General features: G+C 42.1%; 1 protein-coding gene across 2 annotated transcripts; it reads left to right on the forward strand.

Moving 5' to 3' along the window:
• Nucleotides 1-1,383: 1,383 nt before the first annotated feature.
• LOC127056491 (uncharacterized) lies at nucleotides 1,384-21,610 on the forward strand. Of its 2 annotated transcripts, XM_050964396.1 has the most exons (7): nucleotides 1,384-1,463; nucleotides 4,184-4,366; nucleotides 5,797-6,204; nucleotides 15,562-15,678; nucleotides 16,629-16,672; nucleotides 20,459-20,639; nucleotides 21,522-21,610. In XM_050964396.1, the coding sequence occupies exons 2-6, from the start codon at nucleotides 4,324-4,326 to the stop codon at nucleotides 20,600-20,602; spliced, it is 756 nt and encodes a 251-aa protein (XP_050820353.1). In that variant the 5' UTR covers nucleotides 1,384-1,463; nucleotides 4,184-4,323; the 3' UTR covers nucleotides 20,603-20,639; nucleotides 21,522-21,610. The 2 variants fall into 2 exon arrangements, with proteins under 2 accessions (XP_050820353.1, XP_050820352.1); XM_050964395.1 differs by lacking the exon at nucleotides 21,522-21,610 and having other exon boundaries at nucleotides 20,459-21,479.
• The last annotated feature ends 1,195 nt before the right edge of the window (nucleotides 21,611-22,805 follow it).

A 22,805-nucleotide genomic window follows, 5' to 3' on the forward strand; every position in this document is an offset into this window, starting at 1 on the left:
GTGTAGGAGGGGGCTCCAGGCTGGGGCTGAGGGGTTCAGAGTGCGAGAAGGGGCTCTGGGCTGGTGTAGAGGGTTGGAGTGTGGGGGTGTGTGAAGGCTGCTGTTGGGGGTGCAGGTTGGGGATGGGGATGAGGAACTTGGGGTGCAGGAAGGGGATCTGGGATGGGACTGAGGGGTTCAGAGGGTGGGAGGGGGATCAGGGCTGGGGCAGGGGATTGGGGTGTGGGAGGGGGTGAGGTCCCAGAAGCAGAGGCATGTCTCCCCTCCGGCTCTTACGTGGAAGCGTGGCTGGGTGGCTCTGCATGCTGCCTCATCTTCAGGTGCTGCCCCCGCAGCTCCCATTGGCTGGGAACCACAGAGCCAGCACTTGGGGTGGGAGAAGGGCGCGGAGCCTCTTGGCTGCCCCTACTGGTAGGAGGCAGAGGGGGGACATGCTGCTGCTCCTGGGAGCCATGCCGAGCAACGGCAGACAGGGAGCCTGCCTTAGCTCCACTGTTCTGCTGACCGGACCCTTAATGGCCTGGTCAGTGGTGCTGACTGGAGGCTCCAGGGCCCCTTATTGGCCAGTCATTCTGGTCATAATCTGGACACCTGGCAATCCCACCACCGTTGCACTACACAACTTTTCAGTGATCTAGTTCAATACACTCTGGTCACAATCACTGAACATCTAGATTAAATTCTCAAACAGTAACTAAGCTTCTAACAGTGTGGTAACAGAACTATACTTACTTCCTAAAATAGTTATCCTCCAAAAAAACAGCATAAGGGCTGTATTTCTTCCTATTTAGCTCAGTCACCATGGCTATCCATCCTCAGCTGTCTAACAATTATAGCTGAATATGCGACAAGGGTCATGGTCATGTCAAGAGACTCTAAACTATTAAACCCCAGTTTGCTGAGCAGAGCTGGTTGATCTATTTGATACAAAGAACATTAGTTAAGATTATGATCTCCATTTCGGTTAGCAAATCATTTGTGAACTGTTCCTGATTTCTGCATATTCATTATTTGTAAATATTCACCAAATAGTTTCTATGAAAAATTTTCATCCTATTGAATTACTTCAAATTGTTCAATTAGTGTATCTGACATTCAGCCTGGGTGTTGTATGAGTGGTTGCCTAAGTTGCATGGTATTGTTGCTCTTTTCTAACTTGATTGAAAGGTTTTAAAATTAACTTCTATAACAGGTTTTTGGATGAATAATCATGGAGACTAAATTTTGGGAAACTCCTGGCACCTGCAAGCATTATGAGAAATTTCCAGCAGTCGACTAAATAGTTGCAAGTGGTGGATAAGAGGACCTCACAAATCACATTGAACTGAACTAGGCAAAGCAATTTGCTAATCAGTGTGTTTGGGTTTTATGTCTTTCTGTTTAAGAATTTGAACAGCTTTGCACCTAGTGCACTCAGCAGACACTTCAGACTGGAGAGAATGTTTGCTTCAGAAAATATTAAGGTTAGTCAACAAATATGTTTCTTTACTTTAAGAGAGAATAAGAAAATAAGAACAAAAAAGTCATTGTAAACTCTCTGCTTGAGCTGATTTCATACACGTATACCCGTATTCTATTCTGGAGAGCAGACCCATTACCACATTTGCTCTGTCTACTAGCTGCTACTTGTGTGTGGGCTGAATTTTTGGCATATTTTACTACCACAACATATTTGCTGCTACTGCTTTGAACTGCTCTCTGCGTGTTAGTCACCTTTAGGCTGCTGCCCCAGAACTTGTATCTGTGTAGCTGAATTTACTGCTTTGTACAACTGTAATTACTTACAGAAATGTATGTGGGTTTTAAAGGCACAAGGTACAAATTTCAGGTATAGATAGTGGATGTTAACTCTATTCAAAATGGTTAGATCAGAATGAGAGGAATTGAGGGAGAAATGGAAGTCCCATTTCCATTCTCCTCATTGCTCACTGAAAGCAGTCCTAGCTGAGATCCAACTAGCTGGCCTCAGCATGGGACGAAACAAGAAAATGTGACAGAACGTGAGTTCTGAAACTCTTAACAATGATAGCTTGGAGTTAATCCCTTTGTTATCCTCAGTGCTATTTATTGCATAGCAGTATTACAAATGTAATATGTTCTGAGGGAGAGAATGTCTGTTGTCCTCGCTTCACACACCTCTTCATCAGAGCCTAGTTTACAGTACATTACTTGTAATACCCAGTGAGTGCAGCCCCACCAGTGGTACCAACAATGAATGCTACAGCATCAACAATATGCAGGCATTTTTACCACCTTCCCTGAGCAGGTCTAGATGACACAACTGGGAAAAAATGCATGGGCCATCTCCAAACCATCCACCCCTCTGCCATTGCCTCCACCAGTCAGTCTGCATCTGATAGAAATAATTATGGGTAAGACAAAAACTCAAATTCAGACACAACCTAGATGTGAACTTGTGGAGGGATAAAACCAATTGTTCCACTGCTACTAAATGAAGGCTAAACTTTGACTTCACTGTTCCTGTGGGATATTTGGAGGTTTAAGGTTATATTCTGCTCTCAGAACTCTGGAGAAATGCCATGGAAGTAAATGGAATTACTCCACAGTATGTGAGAACAGAACTGGATCTGAATCTGTTACTGCAGTAATAATGTAGGTTTGTGTGTTGGATAATAGAATTGGTCTCTTGTGGTCCCCAGCATGATGCAATACAAATTCATTGTGTAAAAGAACAGGCTTATCACATAGCTATGTCCACTGGCCACGGTAGTGACAAAGATTGGGTTAGGCGATAAGAGGGCTTTCTCTCTGTTTCAAACACCTGGTGGTCACAGCTCAGTGAAAACACATGGAGAGAAAGCCCCATTTTTTCTCAGTCTCAAGACCAGTGAAGCAGAAAGTTGGAGTCGCTTTAGCTAAAGCAGAGTTATCACTGTGGTTAGCATGAGCTCTTGAAGGGCTGTGTGTCTGAGTGAGGGGGCAACTACGTTGCCTACAGGGAGTTGTCTCATATATACAGAATTCCACACGAAATATTTACTGTCTTTAATACTCAGTACACTGAATTACATTAAATTGTTGTGTTCCCTATGTCCTTTCTGGTAATATGGAGGTTCCTCTTGGGACAATTAGAAGGATCTGTGCATGGGTTGATGTTAAGGTGACCAGATAGCAAGTGTGAAGAATTAGGACACGGGGTGGGCGGTAATAGGTGCATATATAAGAAAAAGCCCAAATATTGGAACTGTCCATATAAAATTGGGACATCTGGTCACCCTAGTTGATGTTGCACCATTTCATTCACCCCGTGCAACTAAGAGTTCTTGCTTGAGTCTCAAAGTAACTGGGCCAAATTCCACTGTCAATTAGAACTTGCAGGCTTGCTGTCACCTATAGGGCAGCACTCGTTAACTGATAGGAGAATTTGCTCCTCTAATTGAACCAGGTCAGTTCTATTTAGAAATGATGTCTCCTTCTCTTTTGTATCAGTTTCATGTCATCTAATATTACCAGTTCTTGACACCAATGGCCAAGGAATATTGCACACAGAGTTTCAGCTCCATGTGAATGGATGGACAGAATATTCATTATCTTCTCCCAAATGCACTCTCATATTTATACATTCTTACTGTATTTATTGGAAGCAGGACTAGTAGAAATTCTTATCTGCTTTGTTTTTCCTCCAAGAATCTATGAAAACTGGAAATAGAATTATGATATCATGGATACTAATGAAGTGTAACCAGGTAGAGAGAGAAAGTGATTTTTATTCCAGACAAACTTTTAAATAGTTTTACTATTGCATCTATTAAATGCAAATGCCCTGCCATAGCTTAAGAAAGAGTCTCTTTGTTAGAGAACGCTGCCTCTTCAGAGAAGGTTTGAAAAGTATTATGATTGATCTCCTTTCAGAGATAGCTGTGCAATACAGAGCTTGAGCGCAGTGGGTGTGGAATTATGAGCAAAGGGGCATATTCTGCTCTCTTACCCCAATATAAATCCACTGATTTCAGTGGAGTTACTGTGGATTTACACCAGTGTATCTGAGAACAAAATTTGGCCCAGAATGAGGTTCAGCCTTTACTTTAGTAAGTACTAACTTTAGGAAGAGGTCAGCTAGATTCTATTTTAAAACTTCTACAATTTTGCATACCTGTTTCAAGTGTTGGGGGCAAAAGCTGATTCTTTTCCATTTATAAACAAAGCCCTCTGCCTATTGTAGAGACCCTGAGAGCGTCAGTAACTTCCTTCCTGGCTGAGATGATATTTCAGAGACGTTCACTTGGACTATGAGGTCAGTAACGAGGGGCTTTCCTCCCGCCCTCTCTCTGCTGCAGTCACATATACTGGTTCTGAAGAGACATGAAGTCACGCAGGAGCTGCTGGTCTATCCTCCTGTTCGTCAGTAAGTATGGGAAGGGGAGAGAGCTGAAAATGCCTCATTGGAAATGTCCTCACTTGAATTTGACGAATAGGCTCTGCATTGTTTCTAAATTGTGATCAGCACTTACATAGTTTCACATCATGGGAGGAAAAGGGAATTGGTTGGTACTGTCCAAAAAAGGTTTTCTGTTTGTATTTGATTTAATTTAATGACCTGTAATGGTTTGATTGTATTAATCAGTTAATTTAAGCCTTGGGGGCACAGTGAGTATACAAGGTGCAGCATATGATAAGGTTTTATTGTACAGGCCTCTTTTCTGAATGGGTTCATTTGCTCTTAACTATTACAACATACCTTACCTTATTTCCCTGTAGATTAGTACAAATGCTGTTTGAACCGAACTGATTTCTGTTGGTTTGGTGCTCACACATTGTGGGCTGGGTTCACAGTAGTAGGCAGAGGTCTGTCACACGTACCTTCACCAAGAGGATGAAATTTGATTAACTTGAACTTCCAAGGAGAAGCTATCACTCCTTCCCCCGGCACCGCCTAGCCCAGTCCCTTCTTTCTTCCTTTCGATGTCTTTGGAAGGGAAGGACCCATCCCATACTAACCTAGTCCTAAGCAACTTCTTCCATCTCCCCGGTGGGGTTTCCAGGGTGTACCAAGGGGTCTCTGCACCAAGCAAAGTCTTTGTACCAATCTGGCCCCAAGCTATTACATCTCCAAGTCCGTAAAGGATCTTCTGAGAGGCAGAATTCAGCTGCACTTCACCCTCCCTCTTTCTCTCAGTGCAGGTGCCAAGAGAGTAACCCATCAGCCCTTACTCTTTTTATTAAATGAGTAAAAACTAAACATTTTTGAGAGCGCTTTGGGTTATTTTGAGAAAGCCTATTTCCCAAAATGATGAAACCACATTTCTTGCTGTTATGGTCATGCCCTGCCCATTGCTGGTTCATATGTTGACACCCTGGAAACAACTTTATTCTGAGAGATTTCATGGGGTCCAACCATCTCCTCACATGCACATATAGAATCTCCACCAAATTCAGTTGGAGCAGACCCAGGTGTCTCCGGGATATAAGCATACCCCTGGAGAGTTTTTGTTCAGCATGAACCAAGCTTACTGCCTTCTCCTCACATGCAGATTTCATTGTGTTCAAATTTCCACCCCAGTGTACCTCTGGAAAGTACTGTTCTTGGAGCTATAATACTGATGATATAACCATGATTATATTGGAATATAATAAAACATGACATATGCCACTAGAGTTTACCTCAGTGTGGCCAGTTTTGGTGCAGTGTGTACCACTGCATATTTTGTGGGAAGCTGTCGTTAACAATAGCATTAGGTTATTATTTTCCTACAGACACTGTGAATTATTCTAAGGAGGAAGTTTTCTCTGGTGCCAGTTGCAGATGATTTGCTGATCTCTGTGTGTTTTCTGCAGGTTTCTCCCATGCTCTTCTCATTGACATTCCTCAGGATTCAGTCAATGGAACTGTCGGTCTTTCTGTCCTCCTGTCCATCTCCTACAGACTCCAGGGGCCATTTTCCTCTCCTCTGTCCATTCAGTGGAATTTCAGTAACACCCCTAATCCACTCACCATGTACACAGTGATTAACTGTTCTGTCAGTGCGGAGGGGATTCCCACCCGCTGCTCTGGACTTAATTATACACATGAAGCATACCAAGGCCGGACTGAATTTTTTCCTGAAAATGCTTCTCTGCTCCTTCGGAACCTGCAGCTCAGTGACCGCGGAGTCTACAGCGTCACCTTCAAAGCACCACAGCAAACCAGACACATCACGTTAACTGTATCTGAATCTCACCTGAACCATGGAAATGCAGACGGTGGTATGTATGTAACTTACAATGCACACAGCACTGAGGAAGTCTGTCCCTCCATTGGTAACAGTGACAAGCAGTTCCCTCCAATGTGCATTATTTTGTGCTTATGTACATTAAACCACTTCTACTATATCATTACCCAAGCATCTAATTTAGCTAAATCTTTCTGCAGTTCTTCAGTCTTCTTTAATCATGATTAAACTAAATATTTTGTATCGTTTGCTAATTTGGCCACTCACTTCACAGTTCACTCCCTTCTCTAGATCATTCGTACATAAACATTGGTCCTGGTGTGGATCCTTCAGGCACTACCAAAGCAGATGCCATCTGTCTTGAATGTTTTGAGCATGCCTAATACATATTGGACACTTCCATTAATAATATTAACCATCTATACTTCATATTCAAGAGTTGTGCTTGCACTTTGTTTGCTTTATTTTTTAACCAGTTTCCAATATATGGCAGAACTTTATCTCTCACCCCTTCACTATTTAATTGCCATAATAGCCTCTTGTGAAGGAGTTTACAAAGGATTTTGGAAAGTACAAGTAAATAATACCAAATATTATTTTACTGAGGCCCTGGGAGAATTCTAGCAGAGTCAAGAGGCAAATGTTCCTTCCCAGATGCCAAACTGACTGGTTTCTACTAGATCATGTTAATTGTATCAAAGGTAATTTCATCACACCGCAGCTGTTGCCTCAGTTTCCCCTTTCTCATTAGGGTAGTGTAGTCCTTTGACCAAACCCCAAAGATCCTTCCCAACTGGGATAAATGCAAGAGTCCAAACAAACAAAACTGAGTTACTTCCAGGACCCTGTGATGGAGACCCATAAACAACTATTGATCTCTTCAGGTTTCCTCCAATCTCTAGTTTTCTAGTCCAAAAGAAAACTTTCTCATGTTGCTTTACCAAGTCCCTCTAGCCTTCTCCCCACCAAGTTTTTCCTAAACCAGTATGGGGCCTCTTGCTTGGAGAAACCAATAACAGGTCTTATTTCCTTCACGCAGAGACAATCACAATAGAGCCTGACTCTTCCCTGGTCTCTCTCTTAGTAGAGCAAAAGAAGTTCTTTTATAGTCCTGCCTCTTTACCCAGCATACATTGCTGCAAGGTCTACTATGCCCAGTCCCTTTGGATTAGAAATTCCAAGATACCTTTGTCTTGGGATCAGGAACAGGGACCAGGGGACCAGGAATTGAGAACCAGGACTGGAATAGGGCTAACATTGGACCTTGAACCCCTTTTATAGGACCAGCTCACCCGATGACATTCATCTAGGTGTCTTATAACATTCTGTAATTATTAGTTCCATCAGTTTACCTGATACTGAAGTAAGGCTTGTTTAAGAGTAATTTACAGGATCATCTGTATTGCATCTTTTAAAATAGGTACAAAATTGGCTATCTTCTGTTCCTCTGTAGTAGTAATAACATTTAGCATTTATTAATAAGTACATTAATAAATACTTTCCATAGCTCAATAGCTCATTTAATGATACAATTAGCTGGCTTTAATCATATGATTTTTAGCAGCTCAGCATCTTCATTCTTAGGATTTTTCAGAACTCTTGGATGAACGCTACCCAGTCCTGATGACTTTTTTCTCTTTGTCTTATCAATGTGTTCTAGCACCTCTTTGGCACGTCAGTCATTGACAGTGCCTCTATTTTATTACCTGAAATGAGTGCAGGTGAAATTCTGTTCCCATTGACTTCAATGGGGCCAGGATAAGTATCTCCCCAACATACACTGTGGGGAAGACTGATGCAAAGTAGTCATCTAGGCCAAAAGTTTCGAGAGTGTTTTCACTAATTTTGGATACCTTCATTTTGGATACCCAAACTGGGAATTCTTAGGGCCTGATTATCAGGGAGTACTGAGTACGCACAATTTGCAATTTCAAGTGCCTGTGAGAATTAGGTCTTAAGCAGTATTGTCAGCCCTCATGAAGTTATTGCAAATCTCATGATATCTGGTGCTTATCTGAAAGCTCCAGCTCCTGGAGTCATGTGAGAATCTCTGATTTACATTTTAAAAAACGGAAATTTCTTTCACCCATACTTGTGGAGAATACTTCAAGAGATGAATTCTAAAAGATCAAAAGCCAGAAGGGCAATAAAGATTTCAAATCTATTTTTTTTAATCTCATCATTTTTAAGCCAATTTTTCATTATTTTTTCTGGGCTCAGTCATGAATTTTGAATACTTGGGGTTGGTAATAGTGTTTAAGCCTCACAAATAGGGAGCCCAAAAACTGAAATGCCCAAAATCAGAGGACACTTTGAAAACTTAGGTCTGAGCTTTTCTACAATATCCTTAGTCTAGCATCTGATTCTCTCAGTCTTCATATACCAAACACACTTACAAAATTTAGTGCCGTTTCTTTTTATGACTTTGGCTAATTGTTTGTCATATGCCTTTTTAATCCTCCCTAATTTCTAATTTACAATTTATGTGCTTTAGCTCCTGGTCCTTTCAACTGGTTTCACTTGGATTGGACTTTTGAAGTACACTGTTCCTGCTTGAATATTCACTGATTCCCTAACACTTGACCATTTTTTCTTGACTTCCATTTTCCTTGTTTTATTTATTGGTATGGATGCCTCTCTTATCAGGACCAGCTTTAGGCCTATTCCACCAATTCCCCCGAATTGGGCCCCATGCCTAAGAGGGCCCCACACCTAGTGAGAATCCCTTCCCTGACTAGAGGCGCCTTTTTAATTTTTACTCACCTGGTGGCACTTTGGGTCTTCAGCGGCACTTCAGCGGTGGGTCCTTTACTCTCTCCGGGTCTTCGACTGCACTTCAGCGGTGGGTCCTTCAGTTCCGCTGAAGACCTGGAGTGAGTGAAGGATCCACTGCCGAAGTGCCACCAAAGACTCAGAGCACCGCCCGGTGAATACAAGCCCCACATGTTTTTTTAAATGTGTTTTTTTTTTTTGTCATCCCTGTGTCGGAGAAAAACTCAATTCTCATTTTTCTGTTTGGGTGCAGCAGAGTCAGATACTTTATTCTGTTTAGCAGCTACAACAGGGAGAGAGTGCACTAGGACATAGGGTCTCCCCTTCCTAGACAGGTCTCTCAACAGATAAACAATTACAGCAAGCATTTATACTTTTGTTACAAACAATAATAAGCAACAGCTGCATTTTTTTTATACATAGGTCATCCTGAAGTCTTGTTTTTCTCACTTAAGAGACTCCAGTCTACATTTCGTATTATCTACACAAGGTCGAAAAACAGCTTCTCACACAATTCTTTTCCACTCGCCTCACACAATCCTCGCTTCTACAAATCTCGCGTTATTAGGGTTATAGTTAGCCTAACTCTTGCTAACAAAAACTGTCATGCATTAAGATCCCCTACAAATCCCTGTCAGTTCTTTCTGTATTTCCACACCTGCCAGGACCTGGTCGAAACTGTTTGAATTGGGCCCCACACTTCCTAAAGCCGGCCCTGTCTCTTATTTGATATGCTGTTTCATTAGCTTGCAGGCTGATTCTAGGGATTTTAAACTCTTTACATTTATCTTTAATTTCTAATTGTCATCCTCTTTTTTTTTTAATCCCCCTTTCTAAAGCTTAGTGTGACAGGGCTAGTATTGGATATTTCCCCCTCTCACGTGGATGTTGAACTCAATTATATTTTGAGTATTATTATATTACACAGTTGCTCAACTATCTCAACTTCTGTAACTAGCTCAGGTGTGTCAACAGAGACTAGAGCGAAAATAGCCTCTCCTCTTGAGTTCTGTAGAACTACCTACTCCAAGAAGTAATGTTTGTAACATTGAGAAATTGCTTCTGCAAACTGTCTCTCAACATGTCATTTGCTTAGATGATATGCAGTTTGCTAAAGTTATCCATTGTCACTATAACAATAGATTTTGTGGCCTCTTTGATCTACTTTTTTGATCTGCCAATTGCTATCATTAACGTGGTTGGAAGGCCAGTAGTATAATCCAGTCATTTGGGATTTGTAGCCAGGCACATGCTACTGAATGCTGCCATCCCCTCAGAAATGCTATTTCTTTAGATTCAACTGGAATCTTTTAGGTACAGGGCTACTGCTCTCACCTTTACAACCAAATCTGTCCTTCCAGTATAGTATGTTCCTATGTATTACTGTATCCCTTTGGTTGTGGTCATCCTACTGTGTTTCTGGGAACACTACGAGGTCTTTTTGCACTGTTTTAGACTGTTCTTTCCAACAAAGCAGTCTGAAATTTGATATATTAGACATAGGATTAAGCAAGGTAGCTTCTGAATCTACTCATACAGCTAATCGCACCCAAGGTCTTATCACTGTATAAGTGAACATCAGGAAGGGACTAACCACACTCTTATCCTGTTCCAAGTATCACCGCCTCCAGGCTGAGATCAAAATCTAACCACAGTCCCATTAGGGGAAAGGAGCAACCATACAAACCCCCACTCTTAGAAGTAATGGATAGGGAAGATTTCCACTGCTTCCAGTTGGAGAGCTGTTTGTCTGTGGATCTGTCTACATTGCAAGTGAAGGTGTGATTGTAGCATGGGCAGGCATACCTGTGATGGCTTTAATCTAGTCAGCAGGGGTAACAACACTGTACATGTGGTTGCAGAGGTTGGCAACTTGAGTGTGTACCCAGGCTCCTGGGTGGGTTTGTGCCACCATGTCCTCACCATTTTTGTAACCCATGCTAGCTGGATTAAAGCTCTCATGAGTATTCCTACCTGTGCTACAGTCATACCTTCTATTGCAGTGTAGACATACCCTATGAGCCCAGTCTGTCAGTGGTCTGGTCTAACACTAAACTGTCTTCTAGCCACATCAATTAACACATTGTTCCTAAATGTCCCTATCCTCTCCATTACCTGTGCAGATTGTCATGACTTACTTATAAACAGTGATCAATGAAATGTGAGAACAGGAGACTTGATCACCAGTGGCGGAAGATCCACATGGAATTTGACCAACTATAGTGTAAGGAATATGTGATCCTAGACCATGATTGAGAAGGAAACAGAGATCTTTCTTTTCTAAAGCAACAGCACCTGGCAAATTTTGGCCAAAAGAATAGTTTTAGACAATGACAATGGGGTCAATCCAGACTGCCTTGTGCCTACCATAGAGCTGAACACCTTCTGCTGTGAGGAGGTCTCCTCATATTTTGCAGGGAAAACTGCACATACCCTAGACAACCTCTCACCCCTTGAGTTTTTACCTTGAATTTTGTGTTCAAATGAAACGTCAATTCAAAATCATCACATTTCATTTGGTTTTGCATTAGAGCCATGTGGAATTGTGCATGATTTCAGTTCAAAGCCATAAGTCAGCCTAGGTTTTCTGGAAAGGCATGTGCGCCATCTGAGGACCCAAGTCTGAGTTTCCAGGTTGTAACAAAATCCAAAAATAGCTGAGTTTTGTGTGGTTTCAAATTTTATTGCAACCATTTTGCACAGTGCCAATACTGAATCAAACTAATTAGTACTGAATGTAAATCCTTTTCCATGGTTTAGTTTCAGGCTCATCTCTAGATAAAAGTGAATTATGTCTAAGGCTAGCTGGATGATTCTCTTTCTCAGGCCATGTCTATGCTACAAAATTAAGTCAAGGTAACTTACTTCAGCATACAGCCACTGTAGTAATTACATCACTTGTGCTTGTCTAGACTTAGCTTCTTTTGTTGGCAGCGTGCATCCTCACCAAGAGCACTTGTATCGATAGTGTCGGTGTGAGGCATTGAGGAATGGCTCCTTAAAGCCAGTAACAGTTGATGTAAGTAACGCAGTGTCTACACTAACACTGCACTGACCTAACTACATTGACTTTGACGCTATGCCACTTGTGGAGGTGGAGTTATTAAGTCGGTGTAGTGGGGCAGTTATGTCAGCAAGAGTGAAATTTGAGTGTAGACACTTCCATAGTTAGGTCAATAAAAGCTGCCTTGTGTTCACCTAACCTAACTCTAGTCTAGAGTTCAACCAGGCATCAGTTTTGTTGTTATATCAAGTAAAAACCAAAATAAAACATAGAAGCAAAAATCAAAATTAGCCTGTGGCTGTTACGCAACAATGGGAAGTAAATATACATAATCCAGACAATGTGTAATAATAATCTCTGAGGCACAGTATTGCTCAAGAATGCCTCCTCACTTCCTGTCTCATATTGCGGCGTGCCATTCATTAAGCAGGCATGCTTGTGCCAGCTAAGGTCAAAGTTCTCTTCTTAGTTCTCAAAACTTTCCAAAACTTTCACTGATCAAGCTGAAATTTTCCAAGTGTGGTGTCTGACCAAAGGTTACTTGTTTTGGAAAGACTGAGCCAAAATAGTTCAGCAATTTTGGAAAATGGAAAAATATACTTTCTTCATGACAAAAAGTTTCTCACAGTCCATGTTTAATAGCTCTGGTGCCAAAAAAAGTTAGGGATAGAAAGCTGAAATTGGCAGGGAGCTAGTGCTCATTGAGGACAAATGCTATTAAACATGCCAGTGAACACTGGGTTTAATTCATTGGAGTTATAGTCCAACTTCAAAAAGGTCTCACAAAACTAAATGATTGGGCAAGAAAATAGCAAATGAAATTTAATGTGGATAAATGTAAAGTAATGCACATTGGAAAAAATAACCCCAACTATACATACAATATGATGGGGGCTAATTTAGCTGCACCTAATCAGGAGAAAGATCTTGGAGTCATTGTGGATAGTTCTCTGAAGATGTCCACCCAGTGTGCAGAGGCTGACAAAAAAGCAAACAGGATGTTAGGAATCATTGAAAAAGGTATAGAGAATAAGACAGAGAATATCTTATTGCCCTTATATAAATCCATGGTACGCCCACATCTTGAATACTGCGTACAAATGTGGTTCCCTCATCTCAAAAAAGATATACTGGCATTAGAAAAGGTTCAGAAAAGGGCAACTAAAATGATTAGGGGTTTGGAACGGGTCCCATATGAGGAGAGATTAAAGAGGCTAGGACTTTTCAGCTTGGAAAAGACGAGACTAAAGGGCGATATGATAGAGGTATATAAAATCATGAGTGGTATGGAGAAAGTGAATAAGAAAAAGTTATTTACTTGTTCCCATAATATAAGAACTAAGGGCCACCAATGAAATTAATGGGCAATAGGTTTAAAACAAATAAAACAAAAGTTCTTCACACAATGCACAGTCAACCTGTGGAACTCCTTGCCTGAGGAGCTTGTGAAGGTGAGGACTATAACAGCATTTAAAAGAGAACTGGGTAAATTCATGGAGGTTAAGTCCATTAATGGCTATTAGCCAGGATGGGTAAGGAATGGTGTTCCTAACCTCTGTTTGTCAGAGGGTGGAGATGGATGGCAGAAGAGAGATCACTTGATCATTACCTGTTAGGCTCACTCTCTCTGGGGTACCTGACATTGGCCACTGTTGGCAGACAGGATACTTGGCTGGATAGATCTTTTGTCTGACCCAGTATGGCCATTCTTCTGTTCTTATGTTCCTTTGGAAATTACATTTCGTGCATGTATAGAATGAACAGCAGGATTTTTAGCACTGTTTTGCAGTCATCTGAATAAAGCAAGGATGCACTACTGTGCTCAGGGAATGACACAGAGTGCTAGGGTGTGATTCTCTGAGCATGTGCTGTGAAGTGCTTGCTGCTCTGAACTCCCACTTAGAGCTGGGTGAACATCTTCGAACAAATCATTTATTAATCAAAAATGACAATTGCATCAACCAAAAACTATTTTCAAATTTGACATGAATTTACTGAATAGTTTCAGACAGACCATAATAAACAAATACAATTGGGGAGGGGGTCTAGATTCACAAAACAGCAGGAGGAGGAGTTGCTACTGCTTACCTTATAACCTTTAGCCCAGTGGTTAGGGCACTCACTTGAGACACGGGAGACCCAAGCCTGAATTCTTACTTTAGACCACAGATGTGAATGAAGATCTCCCCTCTCCCTGGAGAAAGCCCTGACTTCCAGGCTACAGACTAGTCTGGGGTGGCATTCTCTTCTGTTGAAGTTGTTCCACTTTGTGTTAAATATTTGAATGGTCTCTGGGTCAGAAAGTAAGAAAAAGAAGGACTCTCGCACTCACCTGGAAGGGGGGCAACATGAATTCAAGTCTCTGCTCCAGTGAATAGTCAATACAAAGTCCAACAGCTTCAGCAGGGGAGTTTAAGAGCCTTACACCAGAATAGCTGATAGCCTGGTGGTTAGGGCACTCTCAAAGGCGATTCAAGGTATTTTGCTGTCCCAAGTATGGCAGGCATGCTATCTTCTGCGGCTTGCCTGCGGGAGGTCCCCGGTCCCGCGGATTTGACGGCCCGCCTGTGGGAGGTCCGCTGAAGCCGCGGGACCAGTGAACCCTCCGCAGGCATGCTGCCGAAGGCAACCTGCCTGCCACCCTTGCAGCAACCGGCAGAGCGCCCCCCATGGCTTGCCGCCCCAGGCACGCGCTTGGTGTGCTGGTGCCTGAATCCGCCTCTGGGCACTCTGCTAGGAGGAAGAACTGCTGGGTTCAAATCCCTGTTCTAATGGGGGATATGAACCTGGGTCTCTGCCCTCCTAAGTGAGTGCCTTCACCACTGGATTAAAAGTCCTAAGGTGAGCAGCTTTTTCTTACCCATAAACCAAGAAATCAATTATTTGCCCAGCTGAATCCCTCTGCCTGTGTCTCCTAAGCATGCAGTGAATGAGGCAGGGCTCTGCAGAAGCCCTGGTGTCACTGAGTGACATCTTTCAAGGTGTAGTGGTAGCAAGGACTCCACAGCTGCATAGTCATCCAGGTAGCAAGTGCTGAGAAACATTACCTGAAATCACCACTTATGCCAGTGGTTCTCAACCAGGGGTACATGTGCCCTGAGGGTATGCAGAAGTCTTCCAGGGGGTACATCAATTCATCTAGAGATTTGCCTAGTTTTACAACAGGCTACATAAAAAGCACTAGAGAAGTCAGTAAAATTAAAATTTCATACAGAGAGTGCCTTGTTTATACTGTTCTATATACTATACACTGAAATGTAAATACAATATTTATAATCCAATTGATTTATAATTATATAGTAAAAATGAGAAAGCAAGCAATTTGTCAGTACTATTGTGCTGTGACACTTTTGTATTTTTATATCATATTTTGTAAGTAAGTCGTTTTTTAAATGAGATGAAACTCATTGGGGGTATGCAAGAGAAATCAGACTCCTGAAAGGGCTACAGTAGTCTGGACAGGTTGAAAACCACTGACTTATGCTGTCCTAGCACTGCTGCCTGAGTTCAGCAAAATACTGTAACTTACCAAGACCTTCTCTGAAAATATACATTTGCCATTATAGTTATTTCTTTATAAAATACTCAGACAACTTGTTTCCTTTTATATGCCAGGAAAAAGAGAAGAAACTAACCAATCTCCAGACCATCTTCTTGGACTTCAGATCACTGGTGGCTTCTGTTTTCTCCTACTTATCCTGTTGCTGCTCTTCTGCTGCAGACAGCATAAAGGTGAGTGGTCTTGCTTGTACACCTCACTCACTGCTGTTGGTGCTTCAGATTTTTCAAAAGTATTTTAACAAACAAATCCAAATGACCCTGTCTGACTTCTGGGAAGTCCATGTGCTGCCCTCCCAGCCTGAGTGAAGACCTCCCATGACATCATGCCCTGAAATATGCACGATACTTCTCATCCATTATGAAAGCGTGAGGAAGTTGTCACAAGACAACTCAAGGGACATGCATTTAATTAGGGTTCTCTGACACAGTGTCAGGTTAGAGATTCACAGCATGATCCCATGGCTTTTGTACATAAAGACATTGTGCTGGTTCCATGCAACATTGTCTCCATGTTGTGACTGAAGATGCAAACTTTGGCGTCTTTGTAGCTCAATATCAGGGCACTGCAACAATATATTGTCCCATATCACAAATAATAATAGGTGATGTCTCTAGTGCAATAGGCATGGAAAGTTGTGAGCAACACCTTAGGACCTCCCCCAAAAGGAAATATCACAGGGTGACACAGTATTTTTGAGGGATATGTAACTAAAATACTGTAGTTAGTTCAAATGATTAAACCTAAAGGTCTGATTCTCCTCTCACTTATACTAGTGGAAATCAGGAGTAATGCCACTGAAGCTGCTGTGGACAAATAGCATAAAACTGGTGCTAGTGAGGTGAGAATTCATCCCACACTCTTTAGACACCTTCCAATGGATCTTTCAAGAATTTGAGGTTAATTATTTGCAACTAACTTTTGCTCCCAGAATACACACAGAGAAATCTCTAACTCAAAGGCAAAAATCCATTTATCTTTGTGTCACTGTTGGACATCTTTGGTTTCAAAAGCACAGTGTGACTATTGATTACAAGAATTAATATATCTGCAAGTGATTTAACTGAAGCACAGAATGGCTACTGTCACTGTAATATATTAACTATTCAAACAATTTTCACAGGTGCAGTTCAACAGAGGAAGACAAGAGTCATAGAGCAAGAAGAGGTACTGTACAACATAATAAAACATGGGATCTGGTCTCCAAGCATAAGTTGCACTGGTTTGGCTAAAATCAGTTTTTAAGCTGAGTTAGTTACACGGATGTAAATTCCTGTGTGGACACTCTTAGATCAGTTTACAACTTGCTTGTGTTATTTGAGATCAATTCATTACCTGACCAAATTAAGCTAAACCGATTAGAAGGCCAGTTGATTCCAATGGAACACTGCTGATTTAGACCAGCAAGAGATTTGGCTCATAAGCAAGTTTGGGAGAATATTTAAAGAAGGCAAATTTTGAACAAACAAATATAAGCATTTACATCAGAAGCCTGGTTCTATAAGTGACATCATCCATGTATCCAATTAAGAATTTTGAATACTTGTAACAAGCTGTTTGCAAACAATCTGCACACCTAGAGTTACTTCCCAACAATATACATCATTCACAGGACATAACAGAAAAAGACAATTTCTGAGATGATTAAAGATTAAATATTTGCTCATCTCTAAAACTAACTAAGGTGATTAGTAATAAATATAGGTTGCCTTAGTGAGATATTTGTACTTTTTATGTGCTTAAATGATCAGTTCTACATTTTAATCTAGATTTTGGGAAATAACAAAAACAGCTAAATATGCAAATACATAAACATATGGCTGTAAATGTGAAATTCAAAAACAACAATACTCTGAAATGATGACAAAATGGGATCAGTAACTCCTCACAGCTCCAGTTTACCCTGCCACTCTTCTAATGCAGCTTCAGCATCAATGCAGTCCACTAGCCTGGTTCTTCCATGTTGGCAGCTGCTTTCATATGATCTTAGGCTCTTCCCTGCAATGCATGTGATCAGCAGCCACCATGGTATTGCTGACAATATTTTGGGACTTGGACATAACATTATAACAGAAAAGCTTATTACAAAGATTGAAACCCAATGAACTGAGCAAATGCATAATCAAACACTAACCATAGTAAATGCAAACTGCCTCATGCCCTGCCAGGCACTAGACTCTGACCCTGGTGGACTGCAAAGGGTGCGGTTGCCTTTGATTTGCACTTCTCTATGAGTCATTCTTGGCCTGTTTCCACAACTACAGAAGAAGCTTAGTTGGAAGTTCTCCTTTATGATCATTCACATCCCCTTTTCTTCTTGTTCTACCCCCTCGCCCCACACACACACACTACACAATGAAGCCTCTGGCCACTCTGCATACAAGCAGAACTACTTTCATTTTGCATCTCCATAGATTATCACATTAGCACAAATTAGATAATTGCACTTTGCCTCTTTCACTTATCTTCTGCCTCTGTCTCCTATCTATTGAGTAATTTACACACTGCATATATCACTCCTGAGCTGTGCTTGTGGCTACTGGAAATTATAGGGCTACTTTTTAATTAATCTGGGAGACTTACAGACACGAATGATAGGCTGTGATCAGGCTGCTCTTAACTTGTAATGCCTATTTTCTGTACAGTACTAACTGGGCTATGATTCTGCAACCCTTATGCACAATGGCTAGATGGGGAAATAGGTGGTTTAAAGCATTTTAACACCAATTACCATTTAGTGTAGACTGGGTTTAACACATTTAAAACACTAGTGGGAAACTGATGGTTGACCATGAACACAGAGCATATTTTTAAATAAGCTAAATCCTGTTTACACTAATATGTTGGCTAACACATTCTAAATCATTACCTGTTTTCCTAGCCTAGACATGCCCATTGAATAGTACTTAGAATATAAGCAAGCCTCATACAGTTTTGTATGATGTGAGCACTGAGGCGTATGATCGCCATATTTGGGGTCAGGAAGGAATTTTCCTCCAGGGCAGATTGGCAGAGGCCCGAGAGGTTTTTCACCTTCCTCTGCAGCATGGGGCATGGGTCACTTGCTGGAGGATTCTCTGCAGCTTGAGGTGTTCAAACCACGATTTGAGGACTTCAGTAACTCAAACATAGGTTAGGGGGTTGTTACAGGAGTGGGTGGGTAAGATTCTGTGGCCTACATTGTGCAGGAGGTCAGACTAGATGATCATAATGGTCCCTTCTGACCTTAAAGTCTATGAGTTTGAAGACTGAAATAGGCTGTTACCACTCCTCCCTCCCCCAGACACAGTGGCAGATACTGGAGGGTGAGCCTTTGCAGAAGAGGAGCACTTGACTTTTGTGCAGGATATTAAAACCTGGCTGCTGAAACTGTGGGTTTTGTGGCCCTGGAGGCCTCGTCAGCGAACCCTGCAGCCTTCCCCTCCCAGCTGCCTGGCCAGAGCGAGCATGAGCCCACAGGGGCTGAGCTCTGACACTGCTCCAAAATCATTAACTGGTTTGTTGCAGCATTTCTCTGAGTGATCAAAAGTGAATTCACTAGAGAAGGACACAGATTTTAATGGGAATTAGCATTTGTAAATGGGAAGGAGAATTGTTAATCTGAGTGGGAGGTCAAATCTGTTCTGTGATGCCTGGATAATGGTGATGATCATTGATTATTATTTAATATTTATATCATGGTAGCACCTATCTGCTATCCAGGCCAGGGCCCCATTTGCCAAGCGCTGTGTAAAAACTCCCCATTAGCTGGCACAGCATTACAGGAGTTCTCCTTCTCAGTCTTTCTTACTCTGATCACATTCCTCAGCATGGATGCTCTTGCAGCCCCTGACATTGGTCATTCTGGGTAGTTATTTCCTCTGGCTGAAGGTCAGCGTGGCTTCATGATTTTCTTGCAGCAATAGCAAGGGCTGCTATAGCTCTGCACGATGTGGTTTTCTGTGCTTCTCCTACATACCTCGGTGACGCCTGTCTTTGCAAGACTAAATTGTCTGCTGCTGGGAATGGAGGAACCAGCTTACTTTAAAACCAAAGCTGCACGAACCACAACGCACGTGCTAAACACAAACTTATATAAAACCGAGCTCAGTATGGATATTGGGTCCTCCATATGTCACCACTTCCATTCCCCAGCTCTCTCTGCCTCTCCTTCCTTCTCCCCATTGCTTACCTCCCACCAAGCTCTGCATGGCTGACTCTCATCCTTCCCACTACTACCCCTTTGCTCCCTGTGACACCCACTACAGACAAAAGCTCAGACTGTCCCACTGACCCACATACAAACAGGCCCATGACTAGAGCTGTGTAAACGAGTCAACTTGAGTCACAAATGAGCTTAACCTCAGTCCTGAGCTCAGATTGCGTCAGCCAATCAGCACTGCTCTGTTTTAACTGTGCTAGATTCTGTGATCTCTCCATAAAAGGCTTTTTGCAAATGTTTATCTCTCTCTGGATAGTTGTGTTCTGCACCGATCTGCTGTGCAAGGCATGTCCCACGTTTGGGCCTGGTCTTTAGAGATAGGTCCATGAGGTAAGCACATGGGAGAAATATCATGTTATTTCTATCATGTGATTTGAGCCATGTCCCTGATTAGCTGAGCCTGCTTTCCATAAGTTGACTGGTTCAGGGCCCCAGATCACAGTACTTTTGCAGTATGTCACAATGTCAGTCTTGGCCTTTGCAAACTTAATTTGTCCCTTATTTTAATGTTTGCAATGCAGTCAGTAGTTCCTGGCCCAACTTTAAGCTCAAGGGAGGAGGATGGGGAAGGAACAGCTGCTGAACCAATTGTTGCTCCTTGGTGTTACATGATAAAGAAATATAAATAGAGCAATATATAGTAGATATATCAATATACAAAGAAATTTCTTTTTCATTAAGACTGATCCCCAAGAACAAGTTTCTTAACTCAGTGTGTGTGTGGGGGGGGATGTTGTTTGTTTTTTATCTAGATCCCAAACCATGAGGAATCTCACATGGAAAGTTCATTACCAACAACGGTATCAACAATTTATGCAAGGATTGGAGAAGACACTGGGCAGCGGCAGCGCAGATCAGAGTCACAGACTGAATATGCCTCTATAAGCTTCTCTTAACAGCAGCTGTAACCTCAACATGCAGAGCTGGTTTTAGGTATGATCAGCACATGTAGTTACTCTGGGAGCCATGCAGTTCAGGAGCTGTGCTGTAAATAACCAGATTATCCTATTTAATGGGAATGGTACATAGTGGCAATATTGTTTAGATGGTTTTTCCAGACTTCTGAGCTTTCCAGAAGAGTATATTATACACATGTAAATAGATGATGGATTAAATCTAAAGTGTCTTTGTGAATTCAGGACTCCTCTGTTTTAAGGTGCAGCTTGAGGCACTGAAGCCTGTAGATTATCATCATTGTCTCTTCATATTGGGTAGAGCCTGGAGGCCCCAGTCAGGGATCAGGATACCATTGTGCCAAGCAATGTACAAACACAACCTAAAGACGGTTCCAGCCCCAAAGCATGTGGGACATCTTAAGCACTAATATGGGTTCCATTGACATGTATCCTGTGTGCCCCTGCTCCACTAGCTTTCTGAGTGCATCTGGTATGTAATGTGTGTAGCATTTGGAGCTACCAGGTGATATCCAGAATAAGAAATTTACTGTACCTTGTTCTAGGCTCTGCTGTTGTCTGTGTTCTCCATGAAAATCTTGGAACGAGCTGTTCTTTATTCATTTTAAAGTAATTTTGAAAACACAGAGTGAAAATAAAAGGAATTGGGTGTGTGGGCTGTGGAATTTCTACTTATCTGGAGAAGGAAGGATCTTCTTTTTGCAACTGTTAAAATTTTTCATTTAGCAAAAAGCTAATGTCCACGGGCTCCCCTTCATTTGGGAGCCTGGAAATGTAACAGAGAAGCTTAAATTCTTTTTAAAGTGAGTTTCTTTCCCTTTCACTGTGAAGATACCCTTGATACATTAAACTGATACAACTCGTGCTGAACATCTGTTGTTTATTTTTCCTGGCACCACAGCCTCTCCATGGTTCATTCTGCAGCCAAAAAGGCCTGACTTTAGGGATCCATGAAAATTGTGGCAACAGAACCCTCCATTTTGGTTCAACCCACATGGAAATACTTTGAGTTGAAATTACCTAAAACATGTTGGTGAGAGTCAGTTCAAAACAAAATTGTTTCTCTCTGTTGTGGATCATTGTGTTATGGGAGTCACAGTTCGGGTGCCCATTCTCACCTATGGGCTGAGCTCCCTGGTCACACTACTTGTCCCATGAGGCAACAGTCTTCCCAGTCACTGAATGCTGTGGTGCATCATGGGAGCCACATGGGTACAGGTATATCATGAAGATGCAGTCCAACCAGGGAGTCTGGCCCATTGGGGAGTGTGATGTTCCCCTCTGGTGTTATCTGGACTGGTGATCTGCTAGGTCACGTCAATCCTTGACTCTAGGAGCCAGCCTTACCCTGCTCTGCTATGAGAACCCCCACTCCTGGGCTGTTCACGCACAGCCTCTGGCATGTAAGCTGCTGCCAGCTACTTACAAGCGAATGACACTATCCAATATCTCTGGTCCCAGACACAACCCTAGGAATCTCTGTCTTGCAGTGTCCAGTTATGCCCACTGGATGCTGCAACCTTATATAAGTTCATCAATTTATCAAAGAAATTGATGTATACCAGGCTTGTTATCCCAAGGGGAGCCTCTGACACACTTCAAGCCAAACACACTGCTTCTGGTAGAATAAACAAACAGATATATTAACTATAAAGATAGATTTTAAGTGATTATAAGTCAAAGCATAACAAGTCAGATTTGGTCAAATGAAATAAAAGCAAAATGCCTTCTAAGCTGTCCTTAAAAACTTAGATGCTTCTCACCACAGGCTGGCTGGTTACTTTTCAGTCAGGATACCCCCTTTGACCAATGTTTCAGTCACTTGGTGTTGGTGGTGTCTGTAGATGTAGGTGGGAGATAGAGAGCATGGCAAAATGTCTCTCCCTTTTATCATGTCCTTTCTTTCCTCTTGGCTTTGCCCTCTCCCCTTCAGAGTCAGGTGAGCATTACCTCATCACAGTTCCAAACTGACCAAAGGAAGGGGGTGACTCTCTCGAGGGTCTAATAGAGGGATCGACAACACTTTGGCACGCAGCCCATCAAGGAATCTGCTGGAGGGCCGGGACGGTTTGTTTACCTGCAGCATCCACAGGTTCAGCAGATCACAGCTCCCACTAGCTGTGGTTCGCCGTTCCAGGCCAATGGGGGCTGCAGAAGCAGCAACCAGCACATCCCTTGACCCATG

This window comes from Gopherus flavomarginatus, chromosome 8, assembly GCF_025201925.1.
Source record: "Gopherus flavomarginatus isolate rGopFla2 chromosome 8, rGopFla2.mat.asm, whole genome shotgun sequence".
Classification (NCBI taxonomy): Eukaryota; Metazoa; Chordata; order Testudines; family Testudinidae; genus Gopherus; species Gopherus flavomarginatus.

Coding starts and splice junctions, on each gene's coding strand:
- LOC127056491 (XM_050964396.1), top strand. CDS start 4,324: ATGAAGTCACGCAGGAGCTGCTGGTCTATCCTCCTGTTCGTCA. Junction 4,367..5,796: donor GTCTATCCTCCTGTTCGTCA/GTAAGTATGGGA, acceptor TGTTTTCTGCAG/GTTTCTCCCATGCTCTTCTC. Junction 6,205..15,561: donor CCATGGAAATGCAGACGGTG/GTATGTATGTAA, acceptor TTTATATGCCAG/GAAAAAGAGAAGAAACTAAC.